Below are 19,526 nucleotides of genomic sequence, written 5' to 3'. Positions count from 1 at the left end.
GAGCACAATGGGCCCATCGGTACCTGAAGAAACAAGATAGGTTTAGATATCATATTGAAAAACCTCTGTCAGCATTCTGACAAAGAGTTGATATCGCAAATATGAACCTTCTTTTTCAGATGCTGATGGGCAACTATACATTACCAGTACTTGTGCTCTCAATTTTTTGAAAAGTTCAATCAGCAGGTGTTCCTCCAGGACTCAAAGCTGACAATTTGTACTTAAGCAACGAATGGAATCTAAGTTTAACACAGGAGGGGGAAAAAAATAGAATATTTCAAGCAAGGTCCTGATGCCTCAAATTTGGTTCTTCATTCCAGTCCATTCCTGTCTCCATTATTCTTTCATTCCTGAAAGAAATCTCATGGCTGTACTATGATTCTCTCATTAGCAGTAACAGTTTTACTCACTTCTATATCTGACAAAAGTTCAACACAGCTAGTGTCAAGAAAAACATAGTGGACTAAAATTAAGCCACCTGTTGGATTAAGCATTCTGCAGGAACTGCAGATTTAGCAACCGTCAACCAAAACTCTGTCAATTTAATACTGAATAATTAAGATTCTGTCTTTATATAACATTCAATTCCATGACAAGCTGATCAAGAACTGAAGTGCAGTCACTGATTTGTACATAAGCACGGTCGCCAATCAGCATAATACAAGGTCCCACAAACAATAGTGAGATGAACATACGAATTAGGAGTAAACCACTCTGCTCCTCGAGCCTGCTCTGCCATTCAGTAAGATCTGAATGTAACCTCAACTCCACATTCTTGCCTACCCCCAATAACCTTTCATATCCTTGTTAATCAAGAACCTTTGCCTTAAAAATATTCAAAGGTGATTCCACCACCTTTTGAGGAAGATTTCCAAAGACTCTCTACCCTCAGGAAAAAAAAAATCCCCTCATCTGTCTTAAATGAATGACTCCTTTTTAAAGCAGGACCCCTAGCTCTAGATTCTCTCACAAGAGGAAACATCCTCTCCACATCCACCCTGTCAAGACCCACCAGGATCTTAAAAGTTTTAATAAGTCGCCTCTTACTCTAAATTCCAGTGGATACAAGCCTAACCTGCCTAGCCTTTCCTCATATGACAAACTGCCCATTCCCAGTATTGGTCTAGTAAACCTTCTATGAACTGCTTCTAAAGCATTTACATCTTTCTTTAAATAAGGAGACCAGTACTGTACACAATACTTCAGATGTGGTCTCACCAATGCCCTGTGCAACTGAATCAATCCCCTTCACAATAAATGAAAACATTCTATTAGTTTTCTTAATTACCTGCTGTAACTGCACACTAACCTTTTGAGATTCATGAATCTCAGTGCTCTGCAATCTCTCACCATTTAGATAATAAGCTTCTTTTTTATTCTTCCTACCAAAATGGACGATTTCACATTTGCCCACATTATACTCCATTTGCCAGATCTTTGGCTACTCTCTTAACCTATGTCACTTACGTCCTCTTCACAATTTATTTTCCTAACTATCTTTGTGTTATCAGCAAATTTATCAGCCATTCCTTCAGTCCCTTCATCCAAGTCATTTATACAAATTGTAAAAAGTTGAGGCCCCAGCACTAATCCCTGTGTCACACCACTCGTCACACCCTACCAACAAGAAAAAGAACCATTTATGCCAACTCTGCTTCCTGTTAGCTAACCAATCTTCCATCCATGCCAGTATGTTACCCCTACGCCATGAGCTTTCATTTTCTGCAAAAACCTTTGATGTGCCACTTTATCAAATGCCTTCTGGAAATCCAAGTACAGTACAACCATCAGTTCCCCTTTATCCATGGCACATACGACTCCTTCAAAGAACTCCAATAAACTGGTTAAACGTGATTTCCCTTTTATAAAACCATGCTGACTCTGCCAATTAATCCCTTTTTGGTGGTTTTGGTTAATGACCAGAGCTAGAGTACTCTTCAGTTCTTCTTTGAATAGTGCTATGGGATCATTTATAATCTGTGAAGTTGATGTCCCTGCTAGGAGTGTGAGAGGACCACCCTGGGACAGGCAATCTGCAGCATCCCGAGGGGAGCAGAAGAGCTATAAAGCAGCGAGAGTTCAACAGCAGAGTTGACTGAGGGAGCTCAGTGAGGAAGGAGGAGGTACTCCTTTCCTTTTCTACCTTTCCTCAGAAAGAAGAGCAGGCCGTGGTAAGTAGGACCTGGTGAGTAAATTAGAAAAGTGTAATATTTTTAAACAAGTTGCTATACTTGAATTTAACTGAGAAGCGCCAGGAATAAGGGAAACTTAGGGCCAATATAATAAAGTAATATAAATAATCCAAAGTAGAACAAAGCTAGCGTAAGGGAAGCAATGTTAAGACATGGCAGGGCAGCTCAGACAAGCGGAATGCGTGTCTTGTAATATGTGCAAAGCCATAGACGCTACCAGTGTCCTGGACGACATGTGCAGGAAGTGCCGCCAGCTGGAGAAACTGAAGTGGCCCACCCACGAGGCCGAGTAGCAGCCCAGATAGCACATTCAGAGAGGTGGTCACAACGCAGCTCAAGGGCCTGGAGACAGGGAGGGAATGGGTGGCTGCCAGGCAGTCCAAGAGCAGGCAGCAGGTGGTGCAAGAGTCCCCTGTGGTCCCGCTCACAAATCTGTTTTCTGTTTTGGAGGCTGGTGAGGGTGCTGGTTCTCGGGAGGAGTGCAGTCAGAGCCAAGTTTGCGGCACCACAAGCGGCTCGGCTGTACAGGAGGGGAGGAAGAAGAAAGACCGAGCAATAGCAACAGGAAAATTCATTGGTTAGGAGCGCAGACAAGCATTTCTGTGGCCGTAGATGTGACTCCAGGATGGTATGTTGCCTCCCCGGTGCCAGGATCAAGAATGTCACAGAGCGGCTGCAGAACATTCTTCTGGGGGAGGGTGAACAGTTAAGGATTGTAGTTCACATAGGTACCAATGACTTAATGGGGGATGTGCGCCTGAAGTCAAAATTTAGAGAGCTAGGCAGAAAATTAGCAAGCAGGATCTCAAATGTAATCATCTCCGGATTACTACTAGTGACACATGTCAGTGACTACACAAATAGGAGAATAAGGCATATGAATGCATTGCTGGAAAGATGGTGCAGGAGGGAGGGCTTTAGTTTCCTGGGACTGGTTCTGGGGAAGATGGCACCTGTACAAGCTGGACACGTTGCACCTGAACAGAGCTGGGATGGAGTTCCTTGCAGGGCGTTTAGCTAGTGCTGTTGGGAGGGCTTTAAACAAACTCAGCAGGGGTGTGGGAACCATAAGAAAACATTAGAGGGGAATACCAGGTGCACAAAATACTGGCAGGGACAGATAGCACTAGTATAGGGAATAATAAGTTAACAGGTGAAGTTGGGGTGAGGGAGAAAGTAACAAAATCTAAATCAGAGTTACTATGCATGCATGTGAATGCATGGGGTATAGTAAATAAGATTGGGGAGTTACAGGCACAGATTGCCATGTGGAAATATAATGCTGTGGCGATAAGAGACCTGGATCAAGGAAGGGCAGAACTGAGTGTTAAATATTCCTGGGAACAAGATGTTCAGAAAAGATAAGAAAGGAAGGAGGAGAGGTGGCACTATTGGTTAAGGAGAGCATTGCAGTGCTGGAGAAAGAGGGCATCCCAAAGGGTTCAAGGACAGAATCAATTTGGCTAGAGCTAAGGAACAAAAAGGGTGCAATTACATTGCTTGGTGTAGTCTACAGACCGCCAACTAGTGAGAAGGACGTAGAAGAATAAATCTGCAGGGAAGTTAGGGAGTGAGCAAACATTATAGAGTAGCTATAATGGGTGACTAATTACCTGAATGTAGACTGGCACAGTGGTAGTGTAAAGATTGGAGAGGGGCAAAAGTTCCTAAATCGTGTTCAGGAAAATTTTCTACAGCAGTATGTGCACAATCCAACAAAAAAGACACTGTTGAATCTGGTTCTTGGAAATGAGGTGAGCCAAGTAGATAAAGTGTCAGTGGGGGAACATTTAGGGACAGTGATCACATGGGAATTTACACATGGACGAAGGGGCCATGACTGAGGTATTAAATGAATACTTTGCATCAGTGTTTACCAAGGAAATAAATGCTACCCAGGCCATGGTGACAAACAAGGCAAGGAGGGCGAGGAGAGGCAGAGGGCGAGGAGAGGCAGAGGGCGAGGAGAGGCAGAGGGCGAGGAGAGGCAGAGGGCGAGGAGAGGCAGAGGGCGAGGAGAGGCAGAGGGCGAGGAGAGGCAGAGGGCGAGGAGAGGCAGAGGGCGAGGAGAGGCAGAGGGCGAGGAGAGGCAGAGGGCGAGGAGAGGCAGAGGGCGAGGAGAGGCAGAGGGCGAGGAGAGGCAGAGGGCGAGGAGAGGCAGAGGGCGAGGAGAGGCAGAGGGCGAGGAGGCAGAGGGCGAGGAGGCAGAGGGCGAGGAGGCAGAGGGCGAGGAGACAGAGGGCGAGGAGAGAGAGGGCGAGGAGAGAGAGGGCGAGGAGAGAGAGGGCGAGGAGAGAGAGGGCGAGGAGAGAGAGGGCGAGGAGAGAGAGGGCGAGGAGAGAGAGGGCGAGGAGAGAGAGAGGGCGAGGAGAGAGAGAGGGCGAGGAGAGGCAGAGGGCGAGGAGAGGCAGAGGGCGAGGAGAGGCAGAGGGCGAGGAGAGGCAGAGGGCGAGGAGAGAGAGGGCGAGGAGAGAGAGGGCGAGGAGAGAGAGGGCGAGGAGAGAGAGGGCGAGGAGAGAGAGGGCGAGGAGAGAGAGGGCGAGGAGAGAGAGGGCGAGGAGAGAGAGGGCGAGGAGAGAGAGAGGGCGAGGAGAGGCAGAGGGCGAGGAGAGGCAGAGGGCGAGGAGAGGCAGAGGGCGAGGAGAGGCAGAGGGCGAGGAGAGGCAGAGGGCGAGGAGAGGCAGAGGGCGAGGAGAGGCAGAGGGCGAGGAGACAGAGGGCGAGGAGAGAGAGGGCGAGGAGAGAGAGGGCGAGGAGAGAGAGGGCGAGGAGAGAGAGGGCGAGGAGAGAGAGGGCGAGGAGAGAGAGGGCGAGGAGAGAGAGGGCGAGGAGAGAGAGGGCGAGGAGAGAGAGGGCGAGGAGAGAGAGGGCGAGGAGAGGCAGAGGGCGAGGAGAGGCAGAGGGCGAGGAGAGGCAGAGGGCGAGGAGAGGCAGAGGGCGAGGAGAGGCAGAGGGCGAGGAGAGGCAGAGGGCGAGGAGAGGCAGAGGGCGAGGAGAGGCAGAGGGCGAGGAGAGGCAGAGGGCGAGGAGAGGCAGAGGGCGAGGAGAGGCAGAGGGCGAGGAGAGGCAGAGGGCGAGGAGAGGCAGAGGGCGAGGAGAGGCAGAGGGCGAGGAGAGGCAGAGGGCGAGGAGAGGCAGAGGGCGAGGAGAGGCAGAGGGCGAGGAGAGGCAGAGGGCGAGGAGAGGCAGAGGGCGAGGAGAGGCAGAGGGCGAGGAGAGGCAGAGGGCGAGGAGAGGCAGAGGGCGAGGAGAGGCAGAGGGCGAGGAGGCAGAGGGCGAGGAGGCAGAGGGCGAGGAGGCAGAGGGCGAGGAGGCAGAGGGCGAGGAGGCAGAGGGCGAGGAGGCAGAGGGCGAGGAGGCAGAGGGCGAGGAGGCAGAGGGCGAGGAGGCAGAGGGCGAGGAGACAGAGGGCGAGGAGACAGAGGGCGAGGAGACAGAGGGCGAGGAGACAGAGGGCGAGGAGACAGAGGGCGAGGAGAGAGAGGGCGAGGAGAGAGAGGGCGAGGAGAGAGAGGGCGAGGAGAGAGAGGGCGAGGAGAGAGAGGGCGAGGAGAGAGAGGGCGAGGAGAGAGAGGGCGAGGAGAGAGAGGGCGAGGAGAGAGAGGGCGAGGAGAGAGAGGGCGAGGAGAGAGAGGGCGAGGAGAGAGAGGGCGAGGAGAGAGAGGGCGAGGAGAGAGAGGGCGAGGAGAGAGAGGGCGAGGAGAGAGAGGGCGAGGAGAGAGAGGGCGAGGAGAGAGAGGGCGAGGAGAGAGAGGGCGAGGAGAGAGAGGGCGAGGAGAGAGAGGGCGAGGAGAGAGAGGGCGAGGAGAGAGAGGGCGAGGAGAGAGAGGGCGAGGAGAGAGAGGGCGAGGAGAGAGAGGGCGAGGAGAGAGAGGGCGAGGAGAGAGAGGGCGAGGAGAGAGAGGGCGAGGAGAGAGAGGGCGAGGAGAGAGAGGGCGAGGAGAGAGAGGGCGAGGAGAGAGAGGGCGAGGAGAGAGAGGGCGAGGAGAGAGAGGGCGAGGAGAGAGAGGGCGAGGAGAGAGAGGGCGAGGAGAGAGAGGGCGAGGAGAGAGAGAGAGGGCGAGGAGAGAGAGAGAGGGCGAGGAGAGAGAGAGAGGGCGAGGAGAGAGAGAGAGGGCGAGGAGAGAGAGAGGGCGAGGAGAGAGAGAGGGCGAGGAGAGAGAGAGGGCGAGGAGAGAGAGAGGGCGAGGAGAGAGAGGGCGAGGAGAGAGAGGGCGAGGAGAGAGAGGGCGAGGAGAGAGAGGGCGAGGAGAGAGAGGGCGAGGAGAGAGAGGGCGAGGAGAGAGAGGGCGAGGAGAGAGAGGGCGAGGAGAGAGAGGGCGAGGAGAGAGAGGGCGAGGAGAGAGAGGGCGAGGAGAGAGAGGGCGAGGAGAGAGAGGGCGAGGAGAGAGAGGGCGAGGAGAGAGAGGGCGAGGAGAGGGCGAGGAGAGAGTGAGGGCGAGGGGAGAGAGAGGGCGAGGGGAGAGAGGGCGAGGAGAGAGAGGGCGAGGAGAGAGAGGGCGAGGAGAGAGAGGGCGAGGAGAGAGAGGGCGAGGAGAGAGAGGGCGAGGGAGAGAGAGGGCGAGGGAGAGAGAGGGCGAGGGAGAGAGAGGGCGAGGAGAGAGAGGGCGAGGAGAGAGAGGGCGAGGAGAGAGAGGGCGAGGAGAGAGAGGGCGAGGAGAGAGAGGGCGAGGAGAGAGAGGGCGAGGAGAGAGAGGGCGAGGAGAGAGAGGGCGAGGAGAGAGAGGGCGAGGAGAGAGAGGGCGAGGAGAGAGAGGGCGAGGAGAGAGAGGGCGAGGAGAGAGAGGGCGAGGAGAGAGAGGGCGAGGAGAGAGAGGGCGAGGAGAGAGAGGGCGAGGAGAGAGAGGGCGAGGAGAGAGAGGGCGAGGAGAGAGAGGGCGAGGAGAGAGAGGGCGAGGAGAGAGAGGGCGAGGAGAGAGAGGGCGAGGAGAGAGAGGGCGAGGAGAGAGAGGGCGAGGAGAGAGAGGGCGAGGAGAGAGAGGGCGAGGAGAGAGAGAGAGCGAGGAGAGAGAGAGAGCGAGGAGAAAGAGATCATCGAAGGTGGCAGTACAGGTGGAGAGAGCAGTTAATAAAGCATATAGTATCCTGAGCTTTATTAATAGGGAACAGAGTACAAGAGCAAGGACGGTACGCTGAGTTTATATAAGGCACTCAATTAGGCCTCAGCTGGAGTATTGTGTACAGTTCTGGGCGCCACATTATAAGGAGGATGTGAACACAATGGAGAAAGTGCAGAAGGGGTTTACAAGAATGGTTCCAGGAATGAGAAACTTCAGTTACGAAGATAGATTGGAGAGGCTGGGACTGTTCTCCTTGGAGAGAAGGCAGCTAAGAGGAGATTTGATAGAGATGTTCAAAATCTTGAGGGAGCTGTTCCCGCTTGTACAAGGACCAAGAATGAGAGGGCACAGATTTCAAGTGATTTGCAAAACAAACAAATGTAACATGAGAAAAAACTTATTCGTACAACATGTGGCTCAGGTCTGGAATGCACTGCCTGGAAGTGTGGTGGAGTCAAATTCAATCAAGGCATTCAAGAGAGCATTAGATAATTATTTGAATAGAAACAATGTGCAGTAGTACGGGTAAAAGGCAGGGCAATGGCACTAAGTCATAATGCTCAACACAAAAACAAAAATACCTGGAAAAACTCAGCAGGTCTGACAGCATCTGCGGAGAGGAACACAGTTAACGTTTCGAGTCCATATGACTCTTCAACAGAACAGTCATAATGCTCATTTGGTGGGCCAATGCAGACAAGATGGGCCAAATGGCCTCCTTTTGTGCTGTTAAAATTTTGAGATTCTGTGGTATAAGCTCAATCCAAAAGCAGCACACCTCCAAACAGTGCAGCACTCCCTCATTACGGCACTGAACTGTCAGCCTAAATTACTTGCTCAAGTCCTGCAATGGGGCTTGAATCCTCCTCCTTCAAACTGAAAAGTGAGACTGCTACTACTGAACCAAGGCTGACTGTGCCCAAAATGGAAAATAGAAATATTACACCGGTGCAAATTATACGTACTCTTCATGTGTCCAGGTCATACCGTTACAGACAGACTAGGGAGCTTTACTTGCAAGCATGTGATGCTGACACTAATCTACAATTCCCATTGTGAACAACCTTTTTTGATAAGCAAAAAGATTTCCCAAAAAGTACAAAAAGCTGTCCTATAAATTCAATTTTCAGGAGAAAAATATGCTAAGGTCTACCAGCTGTACAAGTAGCATATTTTTAAGTGCAGGTCCAAAATCCAAGTTTAAAATAAAAACTGCTGCAGTGAATGAACTGGGAAATTTTCAACTGCCCTGTGAAGACTATATGACAAACATTTTCAAGTCAACACAGCCAAATGCAGTGCAGAAATAACATTAGGGAAACTAGTTTGTGAAGGAGAAAAAGCAGCATAGTAACAAGTTTTCACATGGACAACTGCTAATGCATTTTTCTGTCAGAAAATGGCATCAAAATTGTAATGGGAGATGAAACTAGGTCAGAGTTTCATAAAATTTGACTCAAAAGAACTAGATTTATTAGAGTAAGAGCAACTAAATTTTTAAAAATGCACATGGAAATATGCATCTCTGTTTGAAGGACACTAACGCATTAACGTCAACAGGGTAGACTGGGTCACTGAAAAGGATACAGGTTTCTTACAGGAAACGGAGGGGGCTCAAAATACAGTGCTATGGAATGATTCACAAACTTGGATCTGCTGTTTTTCATATGGCCAACCTGCCTGAGTGTGAATAAAATTGAAGTAGCTTTTAATTTAACTTATTGGTTCCCTTTCAATGGGTGCATTTGTGAGCATTAGCATTTGAAGCAAATTTAGTGCAATGTCTGGCTGGGTTAATCAGACAAAGCATAATATTTCTTCCAAAATTTACTCAACCATGACTTGAGGTTGGAAATCAGCGTTTAAAATTTCATGAATGTTAGTCAATTTGGAAACTACCTTTAAGACATGTAAAGAAATGGTGAAATGCTAGCTGACAAAACCCATTACCAAGTTTGCTACGTTTTAAAGCTGCTGATCTGAGAAATTGTTTCAGAAATACAAGGTTCATCATTCTTGGGACTTCTGGTATTCTTGTTTACAATAGCATTTCAGAAGATAAAATGCCATGCCACCTGAATGCTGACATCACGATGTGTGCTTTAAAAAAAATAATCCCATATTAGATGGAATAATAATAAAATGCTATATTTAATCAGAGCTCATGTTAGCATCCAATGCCATGAATCCATTTTACTTTCCTTCCACCCCCAATCCAAGGCAAGGAGAAAAGCTAAAGAACCTTGTCAGAACTCAACAGGTCACCACATGGATCATCCAAATACTTAGGTGCATCTTACATTATAAAAATAAAAACAGACATAATGACTCCCATTAACTCAGCACTGACTGAAAGTGTGAGGTTTGTTGCATTTGCCTAGTTCTTTTGCTAAAATTCTGCCAGCTCCTGTGCCTTGTGAATGAACAACTTGCATTTATTATAATGGCTTTAACATAGTAAAACAGCCCAAGATTTGTCACAGGAGCATTATCAGACAAAATTTGACAATAAGCCACAAAGGGCTGTTAGGACAGATGAGAAAAAAGCTTGGTCAAAAAGGTGAGTTCTCAGGAGCATCTTAAAGGGAGTGAGGTAAAGAGACGGAGAGGTGGGGAGGGAATTACAGAGTTGAGGACCTCAGCAGCTGAAGGTAAGACCACCAATCACGGAGTGATTAAAATATACAGTTTTATTCATGATATCAGATTTGACCATTAGTACACAAAATTATAATATCTGCTTTGGTTACTCCCATCAGATCCAACTCAAGCTGTGTTCCCAAACTCACTCAAGCGTTACAGCTGGGACGACTGCCAACAGTGCTACAAATCACTCATTCTCCATAAATAGCTGAACATATACAGGTAAGCATTCACATTGAAGGTGTGCAGCAAGAGCTTGAACTGGCCATCCTGGATTCCTCTTTTCTTGTTCACGCTGTGGCAGTGTTAAATTCCTATCCTCAATCTATGACAGCTTCCAAGTCTGTAACTTCATTTCAATGAATTACATTCTGTATGTATACTTAATAGCTTTGACATTCTCAAATAATTGTCTTAATATTGTTTGCTTCTTAAAATTTTACCATAATTTGTTTTGTTGCCATTGTGGTTTAAAATTCTGACCTGAACTACAATCAATGTACTGTAAACAAATCAGGTTTTTCCCCTCCCCAAAATACTACTTTCTCTCCACCTCTTACCTCAAAATGGGAATTAGAGTTTAACAACTTGAAGTAACCTTGAAGTTCCTAAACTCACTCTGCCTGATCATGAATGGAAACATAGAACATACAACACAGAAAAAAGTTATTTCACCAACCAATCCATGTTGGCATTTATGCTTCACTTCTGCCTCCTTCCATCCTTCTTCATCTAACTTCGTCGACATAGCCTTTATTCTCTTCTCCCTCTTATGTTCGTCTAGCCTCCTCTTGGTACATCCATACTACTTGCTTCAACCAGTATCTATGCATAAGTTCCACATTCTCATCACTTTCTGGGCAAAGACATTTCTATTGAATTTCCTGTTTGATTTTTTTGATGACTAACTTATATCGATCATCTCTAGTTTTATTTTTCCCCACCAACGGAAAGATATGCTGGATCTACTCTATGAAAACTTTTTGAAATTTTGAAGACCCTTATTTAGGTCACCATGCATCATGGTAAACAGTCATTTACTACATATCCACGACTCACCTTTAAAATCTTCTCTTTGAGCCTGCATCTCTCGCTTATTCACTTTTGTTTCTGAACAACAGATGATGCTGTGGGAGCTCTTCGTGCTATTTTCCACATAGGCAGTGCTGGTTCCTTTCTTGGAAGGGTGAGGATCACAGAGTTTTGCATTAATCTTAAAAAGCTCAAGGGCCTTTATGGCCGCTGCATTGTTATCCATACGGAGGAAACTTGGACAGGAAGCACAAAACTCATTCGTGCAGGCCTCATTTCCACAGCCCTCAGTTAACTGGTGGTAGTAGCGTTCTATTAGATGCTTTGCAGCTGCTCGCTTCCTGTGGCAAACATTTAAAATAGTAGGCAGAGGGATTAGTATAGCCTTCAAATATCAAGCTCAGTGCAGCAGCAGCACGGCAATGTTTCATTTAAATCACTTGCACAATAATATGTTTGAGACTGAATGTTCAACTATACTCTTCCCCACAGCAATTGTACTACCTGCAGAACCTAACAGTAAAGAGGCTCTTACTTGAAACAAGAACTGAAGAGAAACATAAAGAACAGAATGAAATCTACTGTTCCCAAGAGTTGACAAAAATTGATTTAGCATCACTTTGAAGTAGAATTGCAATTATTTTACAATACAAAGCCTTAGTAGAATCTAATTCATGTGTACAATGACACTGTGTACCAGCAGAAACTTGTGGAGAGCAGCATTTTAAGTCAAACATGATTCCTTTGGATCTGCCCTGGTTCCTACTTTCCTCACTTGATGTGAGAGTGAGGTTTTTAAATGAAACATTGCACAGACACACACGGGGGGATCCCATCACGTTTTATTTTTGAGGGTTATAGGCATAGAAAGACAGATTCCCTAAATCATGCATTGGTGATTATAAATTTGTATTGGGTAGTGTCAAAACCATTCCTTAAAAAGCATCTCCAAAGGTCAGATCAGCTGAAACAATTTCTTAATGAGGTTAAACGTGGCATTATTTTGTTCTCGGATCCTCAGAATTTCACATATAAATCTCACAGACTGCAAGTGTATGCAATGGTACATACCACAAGCATGCATTTACAAAATCTACAATTTGCAAGAGACATAGAACTCAAAATGTTGATCAAATAGGAACACAAAATGACTAACCTTAAAAAGCCTATTTCTTTTAGGTTAAGCAACATTTTACTTGAAATTTAAGAACTTCATTTGAAAAGGTGGGAAGAGGAAAATGTATGGAGAAGGTGCTGTACACTTATAGGGACAAACCATAAATGTTCACAGAATGCGTAAACATCCTTCATCCACACTTTCCACCGTTAATTGGAGGAATTACTGTATAAAGAAAATTAACGGCAAGTGCTTATTCAACTCACTTGAAGCCTTTCCGAAACAAATCAAAGAACAGCCTAAATCTTTACTTCAGCCCAACTGAATTCAAAACATATACACAGCTTGTCTGTACCAGAAATGAAATATTAAGCCTAAGTAAGGGGTTTACGACAGAAATTCTCATGCACTGTTGAATAGATTGTCTCTCTTGTTTCCTCTCCTTTTAGCTAGAGTTAGTTCCTTTTAAATTTGCCACTTTTGTAGTGAAGTTTTAACAGGCATAATCCTTTCAAACAACATGCTTTCTTCAAAAAAAACCAAACTGGTCATGTCATATAAGAAGCAATTTCAAGTCGCAAAGTCTCACATTAATCCTTTGTGCTTACCTTTCATTAATTTCAGCAACTTAAATATTAAACATTTCCAGCACAGGCACATCTTTCAAACTTTGTTTATTTCCCTTTATCCCCCTTGGCTGGTGTGTACAATTTAAAATTCACAAAACTGATCAATTCTAAAGTAATAGGTGTCATGCAGAACTCTCCAAAACATCTGGATTCCTATTCAATAAATAGCATTTCAATTCTTCATACTTCAAAATGTATTCATGTTAGTACGCATTAACTTTTCAACTAAATATTCAATTGCTTTAAAAGGTAAATTGCAGCAAAGAGAAGCCAGAGAACAAACTTTTATATATCCCTAACTTTTGTTACTCTTGATCAATTACCTGTGCATTTAACACTTCTAAAATTAACAAGGGACAAAATAGGCTGGTCACCAATTTTGGAAATGACTCTCATATTCTAGAATAAAGATTACTTAGAAACAAAGTTACGGTGCAGGAAGAGGCCAATCAGCCCAACGTGTCTGCGCCAGCGAGAAAAAGAAAGTAGTCGCTCATTTTAATTCCATTTTCCAACACTTGGTCTGTAGCCTTGCAGGTTATAGCACTTCAGATGCAGACCCAGGTAACTTTTAAATGAGTTGAGCATTTCAGCCTCAACTACCAACTCAGGCAGTGAATTCCAGATGCCCACCACCCTCTGGGTTAAAAAGATTTCATGTTCCCTCTCAACCTACTACCAATCGCCTTAAATCTACTTAAATATTCAAAGATTACCACTGCCGTTTGAGCTATCAAATTCAGTGCTACAGTCCAAGCTGCTCCAAACTAACATTTACAATTTCAAATTTATTGAATCAAAACTTGCAAGTCATTGAGCAAAAATAATTCTCCAGAAATAATTCTCTTCATTCTTTCTCAGCATGATCCAAATACCCAGCAATTTCAAATGTTTGTTAACCAATAGCGAGTTTGCCCTCATTCAAGTTGTGAATGTAGTTAAATCACCCATGCAAACTAGAGGTAGCCACCATTTTAGTGGGAAAAACAACCAGATAGGAAAAACCAAGGGATCCATTTAGCCGTTTGCTTTGCATGTGGAGTTAAACAGAAATAATATTCAAAGGGGAAGTTTAGAGCTTAAAAAACTGAATGCAGATGCTTTGAATTCTGAACTGCATAATTTCTTGACTAGAACAGGCAGCAAGATACCAATGGAGGCATGCACAAACCTCCCCCAATCCTCCCAAAATGATGCCCATTGTAAAGTACTTCAGATGGGGGGTTAGAGTGATAGTATTCTTATTATCCAACCATGTGTCTAAATAATATAAAGAATTGATTAAATATGCAGGTAAGCTTAAGAGTGTGCCAGCGCTAAAGTGTCCAATGAACTAAACAGTTAGATTTAGGCAATAAAACTTGCTCACAACACAAGTTGGGATAAGCAGTTGCCTTGTGGGCACTGTTGAACAAGAGCTGTTGCTCCAGGATCCACAGTTTTTTGTTTTTATCTAAGAGCTGTTGCACACTGGATTGCAAAGTTGTTGTGACTCCTTACTGATCAAGATTTAAAGAGTCAACTAGTAGTTACCCAATTGGTCCAAGCACCTATCCAGCATGTAATGAAACTTAGACTATTGATGTATGTTTTGACATCATGTATTTAACAGAAGCACATCAAGCCTTTTGGAGCAGAGAAACAGATTTATATGCAACATTCAGCTTGTGGCCTGCGCCAATAGTGATTGTCTTTTACTTCTGCCCATCTCTTTCATGAGAGCCCATTTTCTCCCCTTCTCTGTCTCCCACCCATTATCCTACTCACTCACTCCTTTCATCCTACTGGTACCTCTAAGCTTGCTGAACTCAACTCCTTTACTCCAGCTGTGTCTTACCCCACTTCATATTTGTGTACTTGCCTCCCTCCTCGACCTTGTTTGTTCCTTTTCTGTTCATTCTCTCTCTTTTTACGCCATGGCTTCCTCTGCACGAGTTCTCACTTTGGCTCATGCCCTTCCTCTTCCTCTATTGTCATTCCCTCCTCCCCTATTTTCAAACATCCATATCTCCCTCACTTCCTCCCTACAAACTCCTTCAATCCCCAGACGCCAACTCTACTCTGGCAGCCTCACTCATGCTTTATTTCCTCTGTTTGGCTGGTGGGTTTAAACACTGTCTCTTGCATTCCCGACCATGACTGGTTGTCTCGCTCTCCCTTGCCCTGCCCTCCTCCAGCTCATTCTTCCTCTCTTTCCTCTGCATTTCTCTTCCTTTGCTCCAATTTTTTCTCCTCCTGTCTGCTGCAGTTTTTTTTAGAATCAGTGATTACAACATAAGGAAAGCCATTGTGGCGGTGTCAGCTCTCTGCAACAGCAATTCAACTAGTTCCACTGTCCTACCCTTTCCCTATAGCCCTGCAATTTTGCCTCAAAGATAATTACCGAAATAAGGAGTGTTCTCACTCCTTAAATCCTCCAACACACTCCTTTTTTAATTATTTTCCTTCAGGCTGTCTTCCTTCTCTTAGCTTTAACTTTTTCTCTCTCTATCCTCCATGTTTAAGACAAAGTATCTATCCTACAACTCTTACTGGTATGTCATTTTGATCACATCCTGAGAATGTGATGCCCTTCTCTGCTTGATCTCAGTTTCCCTATATCGGAACCCTATGCTGACATGGATCCAACACACCTAAGAAACAGCCTGATATTGTCATACTTACCAAATCATACTTTACAATGTCCCAGGCACCACCATCCCCGGGTTTGTCCTGTTGCAATTGCAGAACAGACCCAGCAGAGGCAGCAGCACAGAGATATACAGTTGTGAGGAAGTTGCCCTGGGAGTCCAACATTGGCTCTGGAGCACATGATGTCTCATGCCATCAGGTCAAACATGGCTAAGGAAACCTCCTACTGATTACCACCAAATGTCCTCCCTCAGCTGATGAATCAGTAGCCCTCCACATTGAACACCGCTTGGAGTAAGTGTTGCGGGTAGCAATGGTATAGAATGTACTTTGGGTGGGGAGCTTCGATGTCCATTACCAGGAATGGCTTGCTAGCACTACTTACCGAGCTGACTAAGTCCTGAAAAACATCTGCCAGACTGGGCCTGCAGCAGGTGGTGAGGGAACCAAGAGGGTAAAACCTACTTGACCTTGCCCTCACCAATGTACCAGTTGCAGGTAAATCTGTGACAGTATAGGTAGGAGCGACCATTGCATTTTTTTTTAATTCATTCACGGGACGTGGGCATCTCTGGCTGGGCCAACATTTATTGCCCATCCCTAGTTGCCCTTGAGAAGGTGGTGGTGAGCTGCCTTCTTGAACCGCTGCAGTCCATGTAGTGTAGGTGCACTCACAGTGCTGTTAGGATGAGAGTTCCAAGATTTTGACCCAGCAACATTGAAGGAATGACGATATATTTCCAAGTCAGGATGGTGAGTGACTTGGAAGGGAACTTCCAGGTGGTGCTGCCCTTGTCCTTCTAGATGGTAGCGGTGGTGGGTTTGGAAGGTGCTGCCAAAGGAGCCTTGGTGAATTCTTGCAATGCATCTTGTAGGTGGTACACACTGCTGCCACTGTGCGACAGTGGTGGAGGGAGTGAATGGTTGTGGATATGCCAATCAAGCGGGCTGCTTTGTTCTGAGTTTCTTGAGTGTTGTGGGAGTTGCACTCATCCAGGCAAGTGGGGAGTATTCCATCTCACTCCTGACTTATGCCTTGTAGATGGTGGACAGGCTTTGGGGAGTCAGGTGGTGGGTTACTCATTGCACGATTTCTAGCCTCTGATCTGCTCTTGTAGCCACAGTATTTATATGGCTGGTCCAGTTCAGTTTCTGGTCAATGGTAACCCCCAGGATGTTGACAGTGGGGGATTCAGTGATGGTAATGCCAATGAACATCAAGGGGCGATGGTTGGATTCTTTCTTGTTGGAGATGGTCATTGCCTGACACTTGTATGGTGTGAATGTTACCTGCCACTTGTCAGCCCAAGCCTTGATATTGTCCAGGTCTTTCTGCATTTGGACATGGACTGCTTCAGTATCAGGAGTTGCAAATGGTACTGAACATTGTTCAATCACCATCAAACATCCCCACTTCTAACCGTATGATGGAAGGAAGGTCATTGATGAAGCAGGCATAGTCCTTGTGAAGATGAAGTCCCATTTTCACACTGAGCATTATCCTCCATTATGTTGTGTAGCACTACCATTGTGCTAAATGGGGTAGATCCAGATCCAGCAGCTCAAAACTAGCCATCCATGAGGTACTGTGGACTATCAGCAGCTGCACTGCATTCAAACACCGTGTAACATCATAGCCTACCATATCCCCCACTTTACTATTAACATCAAGCCAAGGGATCAACTCTGGTTCAATGAAGAGTGCAGGAGGGCATACCTAAAAATAAGCTCTCAACCTGGTGAAGCTACAATACGGCACTACTTGCAAGCACTGTTGACATGCAAAGTCCTCGCTCCTCACATCTGGGGGCTTGTGCCAAAATTGGGAGTGCTGTGCTACCGACTAGTCAAGCAACAACTCTGGACCCCATGAACTCTCAAGGCATCAGGTCAAACATGGGTAAGGAAACCTCCTGCTGGTTAGCACCTACCCTCCACCCTCCAGAGCCGACAAAATCAGTACTCCTCCATGTTGAACACCACTTGACTATACACTGAGGGGTGGCAAAAGCACAAGATGTACTCTGGGTGGGGGACTTCAATGCCCATCACCAAGAGTGGCTCGGTAGCACCACAACTGTCTGAGCCCTAAAGGGCATAGTTGTTAGACTGGGTGTGCAGCAGATGGTGAGGGAAAAATCAAGAGGGAAAAACATACTTGACCTCATCCTTACCAATCTAAATGTCACAAATGCACCTGCCCATGACACAGCTGGTAGGAGCAAACGTTGCACAGCCCTTGTGGAGGCCAAGTCCTATCTTCACATCGAGGATACCCTCCACCGGTGTTGTGTGGCACTACCATCGTGTTAAATGGAATAGATTTCAAATAGATCTAGCAGCTCGGCATCCATGACGCACTGTGGACTATCCGCAGCAGAAGTGTACACAACCACAATTTATAATCTCATAGTCCAGCATATCCACCACTCTACTATTACCTTCAAGCTAGGAGATCAACCCTGTTACAATGAAGAATGCAGGAGGGCATGCCAAGAGCAGCACCAGGCATACTTAAAATGAGGTGTCAACCTGGTGACAGAGGACTACTTGCAGGCTAAATAGCAAAAGCAGCAACGTAATAGACAGAGCTAAGTAATCCTACAGCCAACAGATCAGATCTAAGCTCTGCAGTCCTGCCACATCCAGTTACACAACCGACTTGAGGAGGAGGCTTCACAAATATCCTCATCCTCAATGATGGGGGAGTCCAGCACATCATGCAAAAGACAAGGCTGAAGCAATCTTCAGCCAGAAGTCCCAAATGGATGATCCATTTTCAGCCTCCTGAGGTACAGTATCACAGATACCAGAATTCAATTCAGTCCAGGTGAAATCAACAAACAGTTGGAGGCACTGGATACTGCAAAGGCTATGGGCCCTGACAACATTCCGGCAACAGCACTGAAGGCTTGTGCTCCAGACCGAGCTGTGCCCCTAGCCAAGCTGCTCCAGTACAGCTACAACACTGGCATCTAGCAGCAAGATGGAAACTTGCCCAGGTATGTCCAGTCCACAAAAAGCAGGAAAATCCAACCCAACCAATGATTGCCCCATCAGTCTACACTCCATCACCAGAAAAGTAATGGAAGGGGCCCGTCTACAGTGCTATCCAGTGGCACTTACTCACGTATAACCTGCTCAGTTTGGATTCTGCCAGCGCAACTCAGCTCCTGACCTCATTACAGCCTTGGTTCAAACATGGACAAAAGAGCTGAACTCTCGAGGTGAGGTGAGAGCAATTGCCCTTGATATCGAGGCAGCATTTGACTGAGTGTGACATCAAGGAGCCCTAACAAAACTGGAGTCAATGGGAATGATGGGGAAAAAACTCTGCTGGTTGGAGTCATATGTAACACAAAGTACGGTGTTGTGGCTGTTGGAGGTCAATCACCTCAGCCCCAGGGCATCACTGCAGGAGTTCCTCAGGGTAGTGTTCTAAGCACAACCATCTTCAGCTACTTCATCAATGACCTTCTCTTCATCATAAGGTCAGAAGTGGGGATGATTGCACAATGCTCAATACCATTCGCAACTTCAGATACGGAAGCAGTCCGTGCCAATATGCAGCAAGATCTGGACAATGTTCAGGCATGGGCTGACAAGTAGCAAGTAACATTTGTGCCACACAAATGCCAGGCAACAATCTCCAACAAGGGAGAATCTAACAATTTCACCATGACATTCAATGGCATTACCATTGCTGAATCCCCCACTATCAACATCCTAGGGGTTACCAATGACTGGAAACTGGACCAGCCATATAAAAACAAGAGCAGATGGCGAGTAACTCAACTCCTGACTCCCCAACTTCTTTCCACCATCTACAAGGTACAAGTCAGGAGTGTGATGCAATACTTTCCACTTGCCTGGATGAGTGTAGCCCTAACAACACTCAAGAAGCTTGATACCTCCCAGCCTGTTCGACTGGCACCCCATCCAACACCTGCAACATCCACTATCACTGATGCACAGTGGTGGCAGTGTGTTCCATCTACAAGGTGCACTGCAACAACTCATCAAGGCTCCTTCAACAGCACCTTTCAAACCTAGAAGGACATGGGTAGCAGATGGATGAGAACACCACCACCTTCAACTTCCTCTCCAAGCCACACACTGTCCTGGCTTGGAACTATATTGCCGTTCCTTCACTGTCACTGGGTCAAAGTCCTGGGACTCCACCCCCTAACAGCACTGTGGGTGTACTTACACCACATGGACG

At 46.4% G+C, this 19,526-nt stretch overlaps 1 protein-coding gene across 5 annotated transcripts in view; it reads right to left on the bottom strand.

Annotated features, from left to right (window-relative positions):
• ube3a (ubiquitin protein ligase E3A) overlaps positions 1–19,526 on the bottom strand; it is a 61,099-nt gene that overhangs the window by 22,360 nt on the left and 19,213 nt on the right. For 4 of the 5 annotated variants that reach the window (XM_041198919.1, XM_041198922.1, XM_041198920.1 and 1 more), the window contains one exon: positions 10,955–11,268. In XM_041198919.1, coding sequence (XP_041054853.1) covers positions 10,955–11,268 — 314 coding nt within the window. Of the gene's footprint in view, positions 1–9,202; positions 9,343–10,954; positions 11,269–19,526 lie in introns of those variants that run through there. The other variant, XM_041198923.1, reaches the window with a different exon arrangement.

The sequence above is a fragment of the Carcharodon carcharias genome, chromosome 11, assembly GCF_017639515.1.
Source record: "Carcharodon carcharias isolate sCarCar2 chromosome 11, sCarCar2.pri, whole genome shotgun sequence".
Lineage (NCBI taxonomy): Eukaryota > Metazoa > Chordata > Chondrichthyes > Lamniformes > Lamnidae > Carcharodon > Carcharodon carcharias.
This window is presented reverse-complemented; position numbering and strand designations above follow the sequence as displayed.